Genomic DNA, 20,217 nt, shown 5'->3' on the forward strand with positions numbered 1-20,217 from the left:
CATGCTTGTAACTTGTAAATGCATGTAGAGTACTGTCATTATCATTTACATAAAGCTTGGTTTAGTTATATCTTTATATGTTTTATTCCTTAGTGTGGATCGACATGTATTAATTAGTATTAAAATTAAAAGTTAAATCTATTTTATTAGCATTACAGGTGCATTATTTTTAACGGCAAATTATATACTCAGTAAACAACATCCACTAGATACGAACCAATGTCCTGAGATACTAAGACAAACACATGTAAGAATGTAAATAATAGCGTTCCAAATCGTCTAAACTGTCAAATTATTGAATGTTTTAATGTCAATGCATCAACATAACAAGCAATACCTTCATCTAATCTAACATACAAGAGGCGAAACCTCATCAAATTCTCCTAACAAACTACAAAATGATTTTGGAAGCTGAGCATCTAAATATACGCTAACTTCTCCCCAAATCATTATACAATGTACCTACGCGAAAAACTCAAAACTGATAAACAACAAACCAAAATACTAAGCACAAATGGTCTTTGAGGCATGCCAGCAGATATCGACATGCAAGTGAAAAAATTCAAACTTTTTAGACTTTCTAAAATATCCGTGTTCATTTATCATTTATTATATTATATTATATTTTTTAAAATTTTTTTTCTTACTTATTGGCCGGAGATCCACTCGGAAACAATCTCTCTATCCGACGAATAGAGAGAGGGATGAGTTTTTCTACTTTTGGGAGTGTTTTTCACTCTGGGTGGAGAAATGACTTGTCTTTATTCTCGGATAGTGGAAGGATTATCTACATCTCACTTTCCTCATACACTACCTATGTGGTATTGGGTTTTGTTTGTTTATATTATTATATTATATTATTATATAAATATACTAATACACAGAGTGGTACTACTGTATTCCATTTGTCATCAAAATCTTCGTTTAAATAGTATATAAAATAATTAAATGATTCACTAAACTAATAATGGCATACATTTTTTCCTTTGCAGAAATAGCATATAACAATAAAACTATCTCTAAATCACTATTGTAATCCCGCTAACTCCGCAGCGAAGCACGGGTTACATTAGCTAGTTTATACTATTTTTTGATTGATCGGATCAGATGAATATCCGATTGATCAAGCATCCACATCCAAAGGTAGTATTTAGTACTAAATCATCCTGTTGAATGCTCATCTGTTATCAAACATAGGCACATAGCTCGTGACAATGAAAATTGAAAAGTTGAAATTAGTGATGTTGACGGTTGGACCTTACTTTTTGAATTAATGTCAAATATGACCTAGTCTTTAAAAGTTAATATTAATTAATTACTACGTAGTATTATTTAATTTTAATTAATTACTATTATTTAATTTTAATTTAATTAATTACTATTATTTAATTAAATTTATATACATATGTTTGTAATAACCATTTGTTTCATAGGTGATGACGCAACCTATGATGCAAAATTAATAAATGAATGGAGTAAAACATTGCAAGTTGCAGTTTCCATAATTGATACAACACGTTTAATCGGTCGGTCCCGAAAATTTAAAGGCCTAGAACTAGGTAAAGAAAAAAATCCTTAGATTTCTTTTTTTTTTCCTAGGGCATTTGTATGTTGTTATACACCTATTGTGCTTTGCTTTCGGTACTTCAGTTGTTTTTCTCTAGTTTTTTTTACTTTTCAAATCTTCTATTATATCTGTATATATAAAAAAATAGGGTCCCTGAAAATCGAGAACCCTGAGCAGTTGATCACTTTGTTCCCCCTCCGAACCTCCCCGCGTTTAATCAATAAGAGTACTCTTTAAAACCCACCGTCACATAAAATGATATTTAATTTTATTGCTTTTAAGATTGACTTCTTTTTTTTCAGTTCTTTGACCAATGACTTTTTTGACTTTGTTGTATACGGTCAAACCTATTATAATTTTGACTTTCCCACGATTCAACCTATATAAACCATGCATACACTTACTCCATGCATCTACCATTTCTAAGTTTCAAAACACACACATAAGAAAGTTAAGAACATGCGTACAAGCTCAGATGAAGGTACAAGTAGATCAACCAGTGGTACAAGTCAAGAGAAGATGTACAAGGGTATTCGATGTAGACGATGGGGGAAATGGGTATCGGAGATTCGTGTGCCTGGAAGCCGAGACCGGCTTTGGCTAGGCACGTACTCTACACCACAAGGTGCAGCTATGGCTCATGACGTGGCGTTATACTGTTTAAGAGGGGACACGTCTTTGCATAAACTTAACTTTCCGTCTATATTACCTCCTACGGCTCGGACGGACCTATCTCCTAGGTCCGTCCAAAAGGCTGCATCCGACGCTGGCATGGCGATGGATGCACGATTAATTTCTTCCGGAGAAACATCACGGAATAATGATCATTTGAGGGGATGAACATTTCGGTGGACGATTATTTTTAAGTATGGTTGATGGTATTTTCTCACATTTGAAGTTGACAATGCCAAACTCAATGTGTTTGATATAATACAATGTATGTATGTATCGATACAATTATGATAATAAATTCAAAATATAAATCCACTAATGCGAATTCTACTATTAAAGATTGAACCTTGATATTAACGATTATGAAAAGGGCTAAAAAGATAGATATACGTTACATGTTTGTGTATTTAATTGTGCATTTTCTACAAGTGGTTTTAAATTAGGTTCGGTTTCGATTGAAATCAAAAAAATAAAAATTTAACCAAAGTAATTGTAAAAACCGATTCTGAAATTGACATTTGGTGCTGAAATCGATATGTGATCTATACATATTAATAAGTTACTTTATTAGTTGAATTCAGTTTTCGATTTAACCGAATTCAGAAAAATAAACCGGAAATTCGAACCGATAACCAAATCCAGATATGGAAACCAAACTCAAATTCGGGTTTTTTTTTTTTTTTTTTTTTCATTCGGTTTGATTTCAAATTAAACAGTTAGAAATCGATAATGAATACAATGGTTATGCATCCGGATCTGACATGAACATGGATCTTAAAGTTTCATGATGGTTCTTCATTTATAGTCGGCAAGGTACACCAAATGAACTATCATGTTGATGAGATTCAAGTAACAAATATGATAGAATAATTCAAACATAGCGATCCTTTTCATCTCAACAAGACACTACCATGTCATTGAACATTTGATCACATGGCAATCCTGAAGGATTTTCTTGTGCCCGAGAGACATAATAAATTAATGTGGCTTACATGTTGTGATCCAAGTCGGGTCATACCCAATAACAAGCTATCAACACTTTATGTATTTGTTTTGACAATCGGATCATTAAAGCAAATACACGACACTTGAATTTTAGAAATTGGTTTTCTAAAATAAATGCTAGATATAATTATTTGGATAATTATAAGTTACTACATGTTGTATATTATTTATATAGGTTATAAATAATATAAAGTGTATGTAACATATGTGTGTTGCATTTTATTTTATAAAAGGCTTATAAAATAAAATACTTACAACTAAATGCATGTATGTTTTATAAATATGTAATAAAATATAAAATAAATGGAAGGGGTGGGGGGCCATTTTTGAAGGCTCCTAGGTGCCAACCACCCTTCCTTGATTACTCCATATAATTATGACTAATACACATGCATTGGTGCAACTTTTAACACACTCTTTGACTCTAGCATTTTGAAAATAATACTTGCAATTTCCTCTCCTTCTTGGTTGATTTTTGCAAGTAATTAAGTGTCTAAAATCCTAACCAAGTCTTGGGTGTTGATTATTGCTTGTGGGTATCAAAGATTTGAGGCTTCAAGTTAGAAGTTTTCTTCATCTACATCATCTTCTTCATCCTAGTTCTTCACCTCCATTTTGGAGTAGGTATAAACATCTAACTAGCTCTATTTACATTTAAGTGTATTTTCAAGACTAGATCTTTAATGGATTTCAAATTTAAAAGGGTTAAACTTTACATGCATAAACTTGAAATTGCTTCCGCTTTATATATACATATACACACGAATTTATATGTAACAAAATGGGTTTGTGACTTTGTTTATGTATTGAAATCCATCAATGGTATCTAGAGCCAAAGTCTTGTTAATATGCTTCTTGTTTTTGGCTAGTAAACTCACTTTCTTTACAATCTACCAACATGCATGAAAGTAGAATGTAAAAATATTGAGTTTTGGTGGGTGTATGGTGATGGCCGAAATATTTGGTCCCAAAAATGGGTTTGGGATTTCAAGTTTTGGCCATGTTTGATGTTATGTTGTTGTTCACAATCGAGCCTAGGCCATGTGTTTGTTTGGTTGATTGATTTGGTGATTATTCATGGGTGTAATATTCATTCATATGGCTTGTAATTATTTTGTAATTTTGGTTTGTAAAAGTTGTAATTAATCTTGTATTTTGTATGTAATTTGTTCTATTTTGGTTTGTAAAATAGAATAGGTTGTTATTTCATTTTCTAGAAAAATTGTATTAGGATATGATTTTGTAAAATGAAAGTGAAGATTCATGAAGAAGATTACAAGATGAAGTTTTGAAGATTACAAGATTAAGTGGGAGATTTTGGTAAAATCTCTTACTTTGGTTTAACCCCTTAGGTGACATTTGTTTATTGGCTAAACAAATGTCTACCAAAATGGCTCTTGATTGTGAACACTTTGCTATGCATGTTTGTGTATGTTTGTATGTTTGGTTGCTACAAGATCATCACATGATTACACTTGCATAATACATTATAAAATGGTTATAATAAAACATAACAAAATGACACTAATAATTGGTTATTAGACTTGAATAAAATGGTTTATTTAAAAAGGTAATGAAATGGTTAAAACTAGTAATTGGTTACTAAAAGGCACATGAAAATGGGTTTTTCATAAACATACTACACACCAAATGCATGTTGGTGTATAGCACTTTGTTTTCTAAACTAGAATGTAGAAAACCTAAAATCCCTTTACTAATACAAGATAAACAAGTTAAACGCCATCCTTTTGTGGAAACACTTAGACATATTAGGAATCTCATGATGGGATAAAGGTCACCTAACCGTCATGAGTGAACTAATATGAATAAAGTACACTTTGCATGCTTGTGGGATAAAGGTCACCTAACCACTTGTATGTTAAGTCTACATGTCTACACAAGTAGGACGACTTGATTTGGGAATCATGAACTTAGGGTCACCGAAGCATGAGGAACAAATAGGCGTTGATGGGATTAATATGCCATGCAAAAGGATTGCATGATCCCATAACTTAGAAGTTGCAAAAGGATTGCAATTGTCATTATGACTACCTAGCTAAATCAAATGACGGGATAAAGGTCACCTAACCGAAATTTGATTTACCGTTGGATTCTAATATTTAATAAAACAAATTAAAAGGGTATTGTTTATTAAATCCAAATCGATACTTAAAAGAACTTTGTTGAATTTTGTAGATGGCCGCTAATAACAACAACAACATGAACAACGCACCACTTAACTTTAACAACCTATCGTTACGGTCTCTCCTCGAGAAAGACAAACTCAACCATACAAATTTTATGGATTGGTTCCGCAATCTTCGGATTGTCCTCAAACAAGAGGATAAAATGTATGTGCTTGAGGACCCCATTCCCGACCAACCGGATGAGAGTGATGTGGAGGCAATGGCCTCTTACGATAAGTATTGCCACGACTCCCTTCAAGTCTCATGCTTAATGCTTGGGACTATGATACCCGAACTCCAAAAGGATTTCGAGCATCATAGCGCTTACGACATGATAACACAATTGAAGGAGATGTTTCTCCAACAAGCACGTGTTGAGCGTTTCGAAACGGTTCGGGCGCTTCATGCTTGTCGTATGGACGAATCCCAATCGGTTTCATCTTATGTACTTAAGATGAAAAGCCTTATCGATCGTGCTAACCGTCTCAACCTTAACATATCTAATGAGTTAGCCACCGATCTTATCCTTAACTCCCTATCAAAGAGGTTTGATCAATTTGTAATTAATTACAACATGAATGGGATGGATAAGAGCATAGGTGAGCTTCATGGTATGCTTAGGACGGCGGAAACAAGCATGGGTAAAAGAGCTTTACCCGTGTTAGCAATCGATCAAGGTGGGTCTAAAGGTAACACCTCTAAGCCAAAGGTGGCTAAGAGAAAAGGACCCGTCCATCAAGGCAAAGGGAAGGGGAAGATGGTTACCCCAACCATCAACAAGGCCAAGAAGCAAAAGGTAGCCGAGAAGGCAAACCCCAAGGAAGACCCATGTTTCGGTTGCGGTGAGATGGGTCATTGGAAACGAAACTGTCCGGTCTATCTTAAAGAGTTGAAGGACAAGAGGGATGCAGGGCAAACCTCAGGTAATATATATATGGTATATATAGAGCTTAGTATTACTTCTTCTAATACATGGGTATTAGACACGGGATGTGGAACTCATATTTGCAATTCTTTGCAGGGGTTCAAAAGAAGTGATCATAAAGCGGGAACATCAAGTCTCTATATGGGCAATGGTGCAAAGGTGCATGTTAAAGCTCAAGGAGAATTTGTTTTGAAGCTTCCAAGTGGATTGGAGCTTATTTTAGAAAATGTTTTGTATGCACCGGATTTATGTCGAAACATTATTTCTATTTCTCGCTTAAGACAATGTGGTTTCAATGTTAATTTTATTGATAATGATATCCATTTTTCTAAAGATGATATATTCTATTTCAAGGCTACGCCTTCAAATGGAATTTATGAATTGGTTCATGATGATGCATCATCTAATAGCTCAATATACCATACTAGCACCAAGAAACTCAAAAGGGATTTGAGTGATTCCTATTTATGGCATTGTCGCCTTGGACATATAAACAAGAACCGAATGCATACACTTCAAAGGAATGGACTTTTGAAATCAAATGAAATGGATTCGTTTGATGTATGTGAATCTTGTTTACAAGGCAAGATGACTAAAGCACCTTTCAAAGGCACTCATGAAAGGGCTAAAGATTTATTGGGTTTAATACATTCGGATGTATGTGGACCCTTTAAACCCATAACTAGGAATGGTGAAAGATACTTTGTTACTTTCATTGATGACTTTAGTCGTTTCGGATATGTCTATTTACTAAGACACAAGGACGAAACGTTTAAAGCATTCAAAGAATATCAAAACGAAGTACAAAATCAACTCAATAGGACAATCAAGGTACTTCGTACCGATAGAGGAGGTGAATACCTAAGCGATGCCTTCCAAGATCATCTTAGGAGTTGTGGGATCATCTCACAACTTACTCCACCCGGAACACCCCAACTTAATGGAGTATCCGAAAGGAGGAACCGAACCCTAATGGATATGGTTCGATCTATGATGGCTAGAAGCTCGTTACCTCTATCATTTTGGGGTTATTGTCTAAGCTCCGCGGCTCGTATTTTAAATATGGCCCCAACCAAGAAAGTGGAACGAACTCCTCATGAGATGTGGTTTGGAAAACCTCCTTCTCTTTCATACTTGAAAGTATGGGGATGTGAAGCTTATCCTAAGCGTTATGTAGCAAATAAGCTACATGCTCGATCCACAAAGTGTATCTTCATAGGATATCCCAAAGATGACATAGGATATTACTTCTATGATCCATCCGAGCAAACGGTATTTGTAGCTCGGAAAGCGGAATTCCTTGAAACCAAGTTCCTTATGGAAGGTGATGGTGAAAGAAAAATAGATCTTGTAGAGGTACAAGATCAAGCCGATGATACACAATTGGTTGACACTAGCACTCAACATGAGGATGCTGAAAATGATCAAGTGGATGGTCAAGGTACACAAGACGTTCGAAGATCTAGTAGGATTAGTAATCCTCCCGAGAGATATGGGTTTCTCGTGGATGGTTGCTATACGGTTGATTTGGATGAACCGACAAACTACAAAGATGCTTTATCAAGGATAGATAAAGATAAATGGCAGGAAGCCATGAACGCCGAGATGCAATCCATGTATGAAAACCAAGTTTGGGAACTTGTTGAGCAACCTCCTAGCTCTAAGCTAGTTGATTGCAAGTGGATTTTCAAGATGAAAACCGACATACATGGAAACTTGGATACATACAAAGCTAGACTTGTAGCAAAGGGTTTCACTCAAACTCAAGGGGTTGACTATGATGAGACCTTCTCGCCTGTGGCAATGCTAAAGTCTATTAGGATATTATTTGCCATCGCTGCTCATTATGATTACGAAATTTGGCAAATGGATGTCAAAACCGCTTTCCTAAATGGATATCTTGAGGAAGATGTCTATATGGCACAGCCCGAAGGTTTTGTCGATCCGAAAAATCCTAAAAAAGTATGCAAGTTAAAGAAATCAATCTATGGGTTGAAACAAGCATCGAGAATGTGGAATCATCGTTTTAATGAAGAGGCAAAGAAATTTGGCTTTATTAAAAATGGTGATGAAGCTTGTGTATACAAGAAGGCTAGTGGGAGCTCCATAATGTTCCTTGTGCTATATGTGGATGACGTATTATTATTTGGGAATGATATAACCACAATGCAAGAGGTCAAAACTTGGTTAAAAAGTTGCTTCTCCATTAAGGATCTTGGAGAAGCACAATATATATTGGGGATTGGAATCTATAGGAATAGATCCAAGAGATTGATAGGCTTAAGTCAAAGTACATACATTGATAAGGTCTTGAAAAGGTTCAAGATGGAAAACTCTAAGAAAGGTTTGGTACCTATTCAAAGAGGAACCGTTCTCAGTTCATCTCAGTGTCCTACCACGAAAGATGAACAAGAGAGAATGAAGAAAGTCCCATACGCATCTGCTATTGGGTCTATCATGTATGCAATGATATGTACTAGACCGGATGTGTCATGCGCTCTAAGCTTGACAAGTAGATACCAGAATAACCCAGGAAATAGTCATTGGACTGCGGTTAAATGTATATTGAAATACCTTAGAAGGACTAAGGATATGTTTCTAATATATGGGTCTGGTGAGGAGGAACTCGTTGTAAAAGGTTACGTGGACGCGAGTTTCCAAACTGATCGAGATGACTCTCGGTCACAATCCGGTTATGTATTCATGTTAAATGGTGGTGCGGTCTCTTGGAAGAGTGCGAAACAGGAAGTTGTTGCGTTATCCACTACAGAGTCGGAGTACATTGCCGCCTCATTGGCAGCTCAGGAAGCTGCATGGATGAAGAAATTCATCGACGACTTAGGAGTGGTCCCTTCCATTCAGGACCCTCTTGAGATCTTTTGTGACAACGAGGGTGCGATTGCTCAAATCAAGGAACCTCGTGCTCATCAAAAGACTCGTCACATTGAGCGGAGATTCAACTACATTAGGGATGAGGTTGAAAAGGGAAAGATATGTATTCACAAAGTTCACACAGATCAAAATGTTGCGGATCCACTCACGAAGCTTTTACATGGGCCAAAACATGAGGGACATGTTTGTGCATTAGGGCTTCGACATTCTAGTGATTGGAATTGATCTACTTTATGTATTGTAACGGAACGAATTAGTTCAAACTCATTAATATAATTATGGTATTAATTTAAATTATGAGTCATGTTCCAATTTAGCATATTTTATCCATGAATAAATTATTATTCTAAATTCCGTAGTTGATCACATTTGTGGGAACAAGTGTGAGGTCTAGACTATTATGAACTTGGATTGGTTAACATTCAAATGGTGAATGTAGGGCAAGGTTGCAACCAAGGTTCATAGATATTTGTGGGACACAAATATTGGAAGACCCGCTCTCAAGATTACTATATGGAACCTTTGTGGTTGATCACATGTAATCTTGAGTAAAGGAGAATATCATTATATCCTCTGACCTGAGACACATATTGGGTTCAGATATTCACCGAATATTGTGCCTTGATTCTTTCCTTCGCTATTCTGAAACATGGTAGTACATAAGGGAGGTTTCAGGTATGGTACGAAGTGTAATGTCTAGGACGTATGTAGTCAAGATGGAATTTGTCCCTCTTATTCGTTGAGAGTCAGATGTCTAAGGCCTGACAAAGTTAAATCTATAAGAGAGTGATCATTCTATGTCTCTTGGATTTAACATGACATCTAGGGCAAAAGGATATATTGAAAGATTCACCTAAATCATATTCGAAATGGAAACTCGAAAGGGATGATGTTATTGAATGGCACTAAGTCATAACATGTTGGGGGTGATGGACGGTCGTTAGGTGGTATCTGTCACTTGCATTAATTCCTTATGTTTCTCGTGCAAGTGGGAGATTGAAGGATTTTCTTGTGCCCGAGAGACATAATAAATTAATGTGGCTTACATGTTGTGATCCAAGTCGGGTCATACCCAATAACAAGCTATCAACACTTTATGTATTTGTTTTGACAATCGGATCATTAAAGCAAATACACGACACTTGAATTTTAGAAATTGGTTTTCTAAAATAAATGCTAGATATAATTATTTGGATAATTATAAGTTACTACATGTTGTATATTATTTATATAGGTTATAAATAATATAAAGTGTATGTAACATATGTGTGTTGCATTTTATTTTATAAAAGGCTTATAAAATAAAATACTTACAACTAAATGCATGTATGTTTTATAAATATGTAATAAAATATAAAATAAATGGAAGGGGTGGGGGGCCATTTTTGAAGGCTCCTAGGTGCCAACCACCCTTCCTTGATTACTCCATATAATTATGACTAATACACATGCATTGGTGCAACTTTTAACACACTCTTTGACTCTAGCATTTTGAAAATAATACTTGCAATTTCCTCTCCTTCTTGGTTGATTTTTGCAAGTAATTAAGTGTCTAAAATCCTAACCAAGTCTTGGGTGTTGATTATTGCTTGTGGGTATCAAAGATTTGAGGCTTCAAGTTAGAAGTTTTCTTCATCTACATCATCTTCTTCATCCTAGTTCTTCACCTCCATTTTGGAGTAGGTATAAACATCTAACTAGCTCTATTTACATTTAAGTGTATTTTCAAGACTAGATCTTTAATGGATTTCAAATTTAAAAGGGTTAAACTTTACATGCATAAACTTGAAATTGCTTCCGCTTTATATATACATATACACACGAATTTATATGTAACAAAATGGGTTTGTGACTTTGTTTATGTATTGAAATCCATCAAATCCAATATTAATTGGGGACCATCCAAGATACTATTTCAAATGAGTAAATCCACAATGTGCATGTCTACATCCATGCTTGTAACTTGTAAATGCATGTAAAGTACCGTCCTTATCATTGACATAAAGCCTCTGTTGTTAGTTTTTTAAAGTTTTGTTTAGTTAATGTGGATCGACATGTATGAATTAGGATTAATAGTTACTAAATTATTTTTACACAAAATCGCTAAAATGGTCCATGTAGTTTGTACCAAAATGCTGATTTTGTCCTTCTGCTTTTTTTTACTGATTTTGTCCCAGTGGTTTGTTAATGTTACTGATTTAGTCCCTATTTCTGACGGCCGTCAAAAAGTTCCGCTAACTCCAGTCATGTGCCAAACATGTGAGGGTATTTTCGTCTATTTCTTTCCCTTATTAACAAAATTGCTGAAATCGTCCCTGTAGTTTGTAACAAAATTGCTGAAATCATCCCTGTGGTTCGTAACAAAATTACTGAAATCTTTATCCCACAAAATTTTGTCTTCCTCGCCTTCATCTTTATCCTCAAAAAATATGAACAAACCCTAATTTTTTTTTTTCATTTTCTTCAAACACTTTAATTAACATGGTAATTTCAAACCCACCAAAATTAAAACTAAATCCGCTATGCTTAACAAGTAAAATTAAAACTAAATCTACTAGCGATTAAGACCCGAAATCGAGTGCAAATCGTTCCTATAGTAGCGATTAAGAGTACTTCATGAAGATTCGGATCCAAAAACATCACTCAATCCAAATCTAGTGATGAACAGTACGAAGAACTCATGAACTTGAAAAATTCAAACTCGATTTCTAGAGTGTTTCAGCTAAGGATTTCAAACATAAAAATTGTTGAAAGTCCATCCCTAAACACTCGAAAATCATCAATTAATCCAGAATCAAAGTGAATCACAACAATTAAATTGTTGACCGATGAATTTTGAAGTTTGACTTTCAGATCAGGACAAATTCGTGGAATCACAATGTGATTCGAATCATCACACAGCTGCATGAATTGATTATGAATCATAATCAGTCTCTGATCGTCACTGGTGGTGGTTGCGATGACGTTGACGATGATGGTGGTTGATTTGTGAGTAAAGACATTGATATTATATACAGAGGGATGAAATCAGCAATTTTCGAACAAACCACGGGGACCATTTCAGCAATTTTGATACAAACCACAGTGACCATTTCAACAATTTTATCAATAAAGGAAAGAAATAGACGAAAGTACCCTCACATGTCTGGCACATGACTGGAGTTAACGGAATTTTTTGACGGCCGTCAAAAATAGGGACTAAATCAACAACATTGACAAACTACTGGGACCAAATCAGTCAAAAAGAGTACAGGAACGAAACCATCATTTTGATACAAACCATAGCGACCATTTCAGCAATTTTGTCTTATTTTTATTAGCATTCTAGGCGTAAAAAAACATTGAACTGCAAATTTATTTTAGAAAGCATGTAGCAAAGAGCTAGATCAACACATTAAGATGTGGTGTTAATGAGGTTTAAAAAGGATTTAATCAAATAGTATACAAATTAGACAGATAGACTACTTTTGCAAGAAATTTATTAGAGTAAATTACATCATTTACTTTTTAAATTTATTAGACTAAACTACATCATTTACTTTTTAAATTTATTAGACTAAACTACATCATTTACTTTTTCAAGTGCCATATGAAGTCGAGAACCAAAATCGATATAAATATCATTCACCAGATAATAACCATTGTTGTGAAATACTAAGACAAGCACCTGTAAGATTGTAAACAATAGCGTTGTCTAATCGTCTGAAGTGTGAAATTATTCAATGTTTAAATGTCAACATACACATCAACATAACAAGCAATAGCTTCACCTAATCTAACGTACTAAAGGCGATCGAAACCTCATCGAATTCCCCTAAGAAACTACAAAATGATTGTGGAAGCTGAGCATCTAAATATAAGCCAAGTTTCCCCCAAATTATTACGCAATATACCTCTGCGTAAAACTCAAACTGATAAACAACAAAACCAAAATACTAAGCACAAACGGTCTTAGAGCGATGCCACCAGATATCGACCTGCAAATAAAAAAATTCAAACTTATTAGACTTTCATATATATATATATATATATATATATATATAAACCTCCCACTTCTAAAATTGTAAATGTAAAATTTTGTTTGGCTAATGAGATTTATAAACTTAATAACTGACGTTAAACATAATTAAAGAGAATACTAATAAGATTATACCTTTCAATTGTTGACTTTGTTGAGAGTCCAAATCCAAACGGGAACAACGGATCATAATGTGGATCACCAATGTTCATTGGTAACTGATCTACGGTTTTAAACCAAGTTCTTGAAAGTTTACCCGTAAACCCATAATCACCAAAAAGAACATCAGCCACACCTTGTCCTTCAGTACCAGGTAACCAGGCAGCAACCAGAGCATCGATCACAGACATGTACGGTTCAATCACAACGGGTCGACCCGTTATGAGGACCACAACACATTTTACGTTCCCGCAAACGTTTGTGATGATACTTGGACCGGGATCTGCAATCGTGAGGTTCGAACTATCGCCGAACATTTCTGTGTAAGGATGCTCACCAACAACAATTATAGCGTAAGAAAAGTTGTTGGATTTGATGAATTCGGCGTTTGGATTCTCCATGTATGAGATTTCGGTGGTGGGGTCCAGCGCAGACTTAATTCCGTTAAGAATAGTTGTTCCTGAAGTTAAGGAAGAACGATATTATTTTGCATGAAGTCATAGTGTAGTTAAAAGGGGGTATCCGCCCCGGCTCGATTTAGAAAAAAATATTACACTAAATTTGCGAGTCGGTCAGGACCTTGGAGGATGAGTCAGGCGTTGACCAACATTGACTTTTAGTAACAAATAATTAAACATGTATATTACACATAAATATAAATACATCAAACATGAAACATAAATATTTCAAATATAGATGGATATATGGCACAAAATCTAATTTAATCAAAATAATAGTGTAATATTTTTTACTTAACTTTGACTTTGACCGACTCAGACCAACTCAGGAAAACTTTGACCAGACATTTTAGCGTTGACCAACGTTGACTTGATTTCATAAGATGGATGTACCTGTCGTGTTTCCGTTTCCGCTAAACCCTTGCCAGCCGATAGTCCACCCGCCACATTGGTAGCCCAAATTATCAGCATGACTTCCAGCAATTAAAACCTTTGATGACGTCTTGGGTAGCGGCAACACGGGTTCATCTGGCGTTTTACCGTTTTTAAGCAACACGAGCGATTTCCGTACCGCCTCCCTTGCTATTTCTCTGTGTGCCTATTATTTCTCAAAACATACCAAAAAAACAAAAATAAATACACTATTAATAATAAGCACTCAATTATAGTGTACAAAAAGTTGCAAAAATCGCTACTCGGAGAGTACTGGGTCGGGACTTTTAAAGAGTAATCGACTATTCGGGAGTAATCGGATTGAAGCTTTTATGCTTATGTTTAAATAATAAATTTGAAAATTATATGTGTAGATATACAAAAAATTTATTAACATAAACATAAACGTTTATGTAATTGTCTAGAAACACAAACATAATCTTCATTTCTTCAAGAATATTCAAACTCTAATTTAAATTCATATTAAGAAGTTAAACCGATATTAACTTTCGACCGAATTTGACCAACTAAATCCTATTTTGACCATGCTCCATCCATCTTGTTCAGTTTCTTTTATATTGAATACCACTTCTTGCTTTTCAAAAAAAAAAAAAAAAAAAAACAAAACAAAAACAAAAAAAACAAAAAAAAAAAAAAAATCCTATTTTGACCAATTGACCGATGTTGACCAATTAATTACTCGGATTTTAGAAAATCGGATCAGCCAGTTCCTAAAAAGGAGTAATCGGCATTAATCGGGGGTAGTTATACAACACTGAGTGTACATTAAAATTCAAAGAAGTTAAAAAAGAGTTATTGACTAACCTGGCTTCCAACCTCGTTAACCATAGTGAAATCCGCAAGAGGGTTCTCGAACAGACCCATGGTAAATTTGACTCGTAAAATTCTGCTCACCGCATCATCAATACGATCCATTGAAATAAACTTGTTTTTGACCAAAAATGTAAGATCGTTAATGAACTCAATGTAATTATTAGGGACCATAACCTGTTTAAGAATTAATAATAAAATTTAAACATTAAATCACCATTTATTTTTCAGCAAAATCGCCACTTTAGTCGTCATGTATTAATAAATGTGTAAGCAATTAACTAAAACTAACCATGTCGATGCCAGCGTTTACACTAGCCAAAACAGAGTATGTGTAGTTGGAATGAGGAGGTGACGTAATTCGATCAATTCCCTCCCAATCTGAGATGACAAAACCCTGATAATATTTCGAATCAGCAAACAGAAAAACACACAATTACTTAATAGTCCACTTTATTATTTTTCAGTATCGAGATTAGTCTGCTCGCAAAACGAGTCAGGAACTCGGACCCGAAAGGGAACAAAAAAAAAAAGCCTTTTTTCTTTCAACAATGGTGTTTAGTTGGGCTTATTTTGGAAGCTTATTTGTATATTTTAACATAATAAGATCAAGTTTTAGTGTTATGATGAGCTTATTTACTTATTTGGAAGAAGATTTCAAAGGCTCCAATTTTTTTAGCTTATTTGCATATTGCTTATAAGCTATAACCGCACCAAACAGCCCCTAATAAACAGTTTTATGATATGGATTATAATTAAAATAGTCAAAAAAATATTTATACCTTGAAACCCAGCTTGTTCTTAAGGTATCCAGTAATAAGATCACCATTTGCATGCATTCTTTTACCGTTCCAACTCGAATAAGACGCCATAACCGTTGATACACCCTTGATAATAGAGTTATAATAAGGTGGCATGTGGATATTTAGCAAGTCATGCTCGTTCGCCACAGTGTTATTTTCATCGATTCCGTGAGTGGTCCCACCATCGGCCACAAAATGCTTTGCGCACGCAGCTACCTTGTCCCTAAAAATGATACGTCAAAAATTTATAACCTTACCATGAAAAGGTGTTTCCAAAAGATATTGTCTCGTGCAAAACTAAAGCTCATAATCAAATACGAAAGATGTCGTTTAAAAGGTACGTACTTTCCGGCAACATACGGGACACCTAGGCGTGATCCTTTTGGAATTTCACCTTGTAGCCCTAATATAATATCGGTCATATTTTGAACAAGTTCGGTATCTTCACTGTAACTCTCGTAACATCGTCCCCATCTTGGATCCCTGCATACCTACAAAAGATATTTGCAACCGTCGAAACATTTAGAAACAATGTACATTGGTAAAACGTTACCATTCTATTGATGAAAATACAAAGTATATATACAACAACAACAACAACAACAAAACCCAATACCACATAGGTGGTGTATGGGGGAGGTGAGATGTAGACAATCCTTCCCCTATCCGAGAATAAAGACAAGTCATTTCTCCACCTAGAGTGAAAACACTCTCAAAAGTAGAGAAAGTCATTCATATCTCTATTCGACGGATAGAGAGATTGCTTCCGAGTGGACCTCCGGCCAATAAGTAGGAAATTTTTTTAATAAAATTAAAAATAAAATTGAGATGCCATGAAAATAGTAAAATCAAATTTTCATGAGTTTTAAATCCTTCCTGAAACTTACTTTAGGCTCTAAGAGTCAGTCAAGTCGCCAATAAATCGACGCTTGTTGTCGACTCAATAACAAAGTATATATAATAACTATAATCATCTACACATGCATATATACGTCGAATACTTACTGCAATACAAGGAGCAAAAGCATATGGAATCCCGGTAGCTCTAACTTCAGATGCGGTGGCGGCACCGATTCTCTTCACGAGATCAGTGTCCCTAGTGTGAATTAAAGATTATAAAAATCATATAAGAAAAAGGTCAATCTCAAATTATGTGAGATTTTTCAAAACATTATACAATAACAACAAAACTCAATACCACATGAGTGATGTATGGGGGAGGTGAGATGTAGACAATCCTTCCCCTATCCGAGAATAAAGACAAGTCATTTCTCCACCCACAGTGAAAACACTCTCAAAAGTAGAGAAAGTCATCCCTCTCCCTATTCGACGGATAGAGAGATTGTTTCCAAGTGGACCTCCGGCCAATAAGTAGGAAAAAGATTTTAAAAAAATAAAATAAAATTGAGACGCCATGCAAATGGTAAAATCAAATTTCCATGGGTTTTAAAACCTGCCTGAAATTTACTTTAGGCTCTAAGAGTCAGAATTACTAGGAATTACTAGGCAAATACTCGGTTTTTGCAACTCGGGGAGTACTCGGCGAGTACTTGGTCAAACTTGGTCAAACTCGGTCAAACCTAGAAAATCGGTCAAAACTCAAGCCAAAACTCCGGATTACTCAGAAAATTGGTCCCAATCAGTCAAAGTCAAACTTGGTCAACATCCGAGTACTCCCAAAATAGTCCCTACGAATACTCCCCAAGTAGCGATTTTTGCAACCTTGACTATTAGAAACATATAAAACATTAGAGGGACTCACCTAGTAGCTCCGAGGCCAATGTTATGTGGAAATATTGTAGCATTAATAACATTATTGTGCCCATGAACAGCATCAATTCCATAAATCATTGGGATCCCTAAACGGGTCGAAAGTGACCCATTTTGGAACCCATTTATCATATTAATCCAATCAACAACAGTTGCCTGTGGATTCGGAACACTTCCTCCACCACTTAGTAAGCTTCCTGCATTTAACAAATCCCAAAACATCATTCACCTTGTTCATTATGAACTTATGAATAATAGATCATAAGCAAATAATGCTATTTGCTAGAGATAATATTCTATTAATTAATTTATTTATTTATACCAATGTAGTAATGCTTCATAATATCAGGTGTAGCTGAAATCCTTTCGATCTGAACCATCTGACCGATCTTCTCCTCCATCGTCATTCGTTGCAATAAATCAATCACGCGAGCAGCCACAGGCTGATTCGGATCTTTATACTTGAAATCGTCCGCCACTGCCGCCCCGGCCAACCACCATAGCAACACGATCATCCCCAAATATGAAATTGACAATGACATTATCCTAACCATACTCACTGCAATACATCAAAACAACCCATTTTTATTAATTACATTGATCATTAATAATCATTATTAATTATAGAAATATAAAAAAGATTAAAACTTTGTCTAGATTAGGGTTCATCTATGTCAATGTGCAAGTCAAATCAAGTAGCATTAAAACTATTAATTAAAAATCATGTATAATCTGAAAAACATGTAGCATTGTTTTATGCTGTTCTTAATCATCTAAATCCATAAACCCTAAGTTTTAATATTATAAAAGTAAATAAATAACGGTAATATCTAATTCTAATTCTAAGTATATTAAAAAAAATTAAATTAAATTTCACTCAATACAAAAATGAGCTAACTTTACTGTGAATTTGAGCCTATAATCAATGGATGCAGCAAAAAGGTAAACCCTAGAATGAATTTAATTTAATCTGACAATAATAAAAAAACATATATTCAAAAAAATCGACATACAGTTACATAAACACAGCTGAAATGATGGAATGAGTACGAATGTATAAGTATAAATGAAGATCAAGATCCAGTAAATACATACCCATGGATAGATATATAAAGCGATATAGATATAGATAGATACAGAGAATGTGAATATATAGAAAGTAGTAGTGAGAAAATTTTTAGCAATGAGTGAAATTTAATTTAATAATAATGGAGCTGTAAATAAATAGGGGGACACATGTGCGGTTTTTGTTGAAAATTGAAATAAAGATGACTGTTTTTGTACTTCTTTTATATTTAACTCCCCTCAACTTTTATTTGCTTTATTCTTCTCCCCATACTTCTATATTGGTTAAGTTTCAATTTTTTCGCTTACTCGATTCTCGATTTTTCAAATTTTAGAGGCATAACACAAAACTGAACGAAAATCAAATTCAAATTTCAAAACTAAACTCAACACCAAAGGAAAAATCGAACCTGTTTGTTTTCGCTAAAAATCGAAAAACAATATAAATAATAATTTAATCAAAATGATCATAAAATATTATTATTTTACAAACAAGTCATCAAATATATATCCGCGATATATTATGTTACTGTGAATAACTTTATAAATATTCTTCACAGAACTCCTAAGATGACTAAACATGTTACATTCAGTTGTAATGCAAAGGTCTACAAAAGGCGACTAAACATCTGTTTGAATAACTTCGCTAACGCACAGATTTGTAAGATGAGTATCCACACTCCAATGTGTCTTCATTCGAGAAGCGCAACACAGAAATAAATATTGTTAAGTCACAATTATAAAGCATGTCATCCAGCTAGAAATGTAATGCATTCAAACTTTCAACGGAATTTATGAGCACAATCTAGATAAGCAAAAATAAGACAAACAAGAGACACCTCGTCAAACATACAGTACTTTACAATGTAAGGTGATTTTAGATATACTCTTAGATGACAACATCCATTCTTGTTCTCCTTTACCAAAGATTCAAAGGCATAACATCCATTCTTGTTCTCCTCTACCAAGGATTCAAAGGCATAACATCCATCTATATAAACAAGGAAGAACTTGTGATCCTATTATTTACATTTTTTTATATATTCATTTGTATATCCACAACCATCACATTTGAATTTTGTAATTTCTATCGGTAATGTGTAATTGTTTGTTATCGATAATAGCTCGAGATTAAGAATCGATGTAAGTTTAGATGTTATTAAATGAATTAATATTCTCAATGCCTAATTGGTCAATAGTTGTAAAACTCATCCACTTGTATCACAAATACTATGTATCTAAAGTCAATCAAAGTTGATGGATATAAAATTTGAACTTACACCTGAAGTCAGTGTAAGTGATGAGGAGTGGGGTGTCGTGACCCCGTTAGTCTAGAAATTTTTTTTACGATGTATTCTTTAAATTGTTCATGACACCACTAAATTTTACTAGAGGACCCCATATATGTTTAGGATTTATAGTTTTTTGGAGGTA

General features: G+C 34.5%; 2 protein-coding genes across 3 annotated transcripts; one reads left to right on the forward strand and one right to left on the reverse strand.

Annotated features, from left to right (window-relative positions):
* The first annotated feature begins 2,026 nt into the window (after nt 1-2,026).
* On the forward strand, nt 2,027-2,407 carry LOC139868316 (ethylene-responsive transcription factor ERF019-like). Its single transcript, XM_071856647.1, has one exon. The coding sequence runs from the start codon at nt 2,027-2,029 to the stop codon at nt 2,405-2,407; it is 381 nt and encodes a 126-aa protein (XP_071712748.1).
* Nucleotides 2,408-12,855: 10,448 nt separating this feature from the next.
* LOC139865939 (uncharacterized) lies at nt 12,856-18,925 on the reverse strand. 2 transcript variants are annotated; one of them, XM_071854049.1, is made up of 11 exons: nt 18,814-18,925; nt 18,041-18,277; nt 17,711-17,915; nt 16,954-17,044; nt 16,294-16,439; nt 15,928-16,171; nt 15,438-15,542; nt 15,140-15,322; nt 14,276-14,480; nt 13,401-13,884; nt 12,856-13,224 (listed from the first exon to the last, which is right to left on the reverse strand). In XM_071854049.1, exons 1-11 carry the CDS (start codon nt 18,815-18,817, stop codon nt 13,128-13,130), a joined length of 2,001 nt encoding a protein of 666 aa, XP_071710150.1. In that variant the 5' UTR covers nt 18,818-18,925; the 3' UTR covers nt 12,856-13,127. The 2 variants fall into 2 exon arrangements, with proteins under 2 accessions (XP_071710150.1, XP_071710151.1); XM_071854050.1 differs by lacking the exon at nt 18,814-18,925 and adding an exon at nt 18,732-18,785.
* Between the last annotated feature and the right edge of the window lie 1,292 nt (nt 18,926-20,217).

Source organism: Rutidosis leptorrhynchoides, chromosome 9 (assembly GCF_046630445.1).
Source record: "Rutidosis leptorrhynchoides isolate AG116_Rl617_1_P2 chromosome 9, CSIRO_AGI_Rlap_v1, whole genome shotgun sequence".
NCBI classification, from domain to species: Eukaryota; Viridiplantae; Streptophyta; class Magnoliopsida; order Asterales; family Asteraceae; genus Rutidosis; species Rutidosis leptorrhynchoides.

Excerpts from the sequence above, each read along its gene's own strand:
- LOC139868316 (XM_071856647.1), top strand. The coding sequence starts at position 2,027 with ATGCGTACAAGCTCAGATGAAGGTACAAGTAGATCAACCAGTGGTACA.
- LOC139865939 (XM_071854049.1), bottom strand. Across the intron at positions 17,045-17,710 it reads ATTGGCCTCGGAGCTACTAG|GGACACTGATCTCGTGAAGA; the intron begins GTGAGTCCCTCT and ends AATTCACACTAG. Across the intron at positions 16,172-16,293 it reads GTCCCGTATGTTGCCGGAAA|GGACAAGGTAGCTGCGTGCG; the intron begins GTACGTACCTTT and ends TATCATTTTTAG.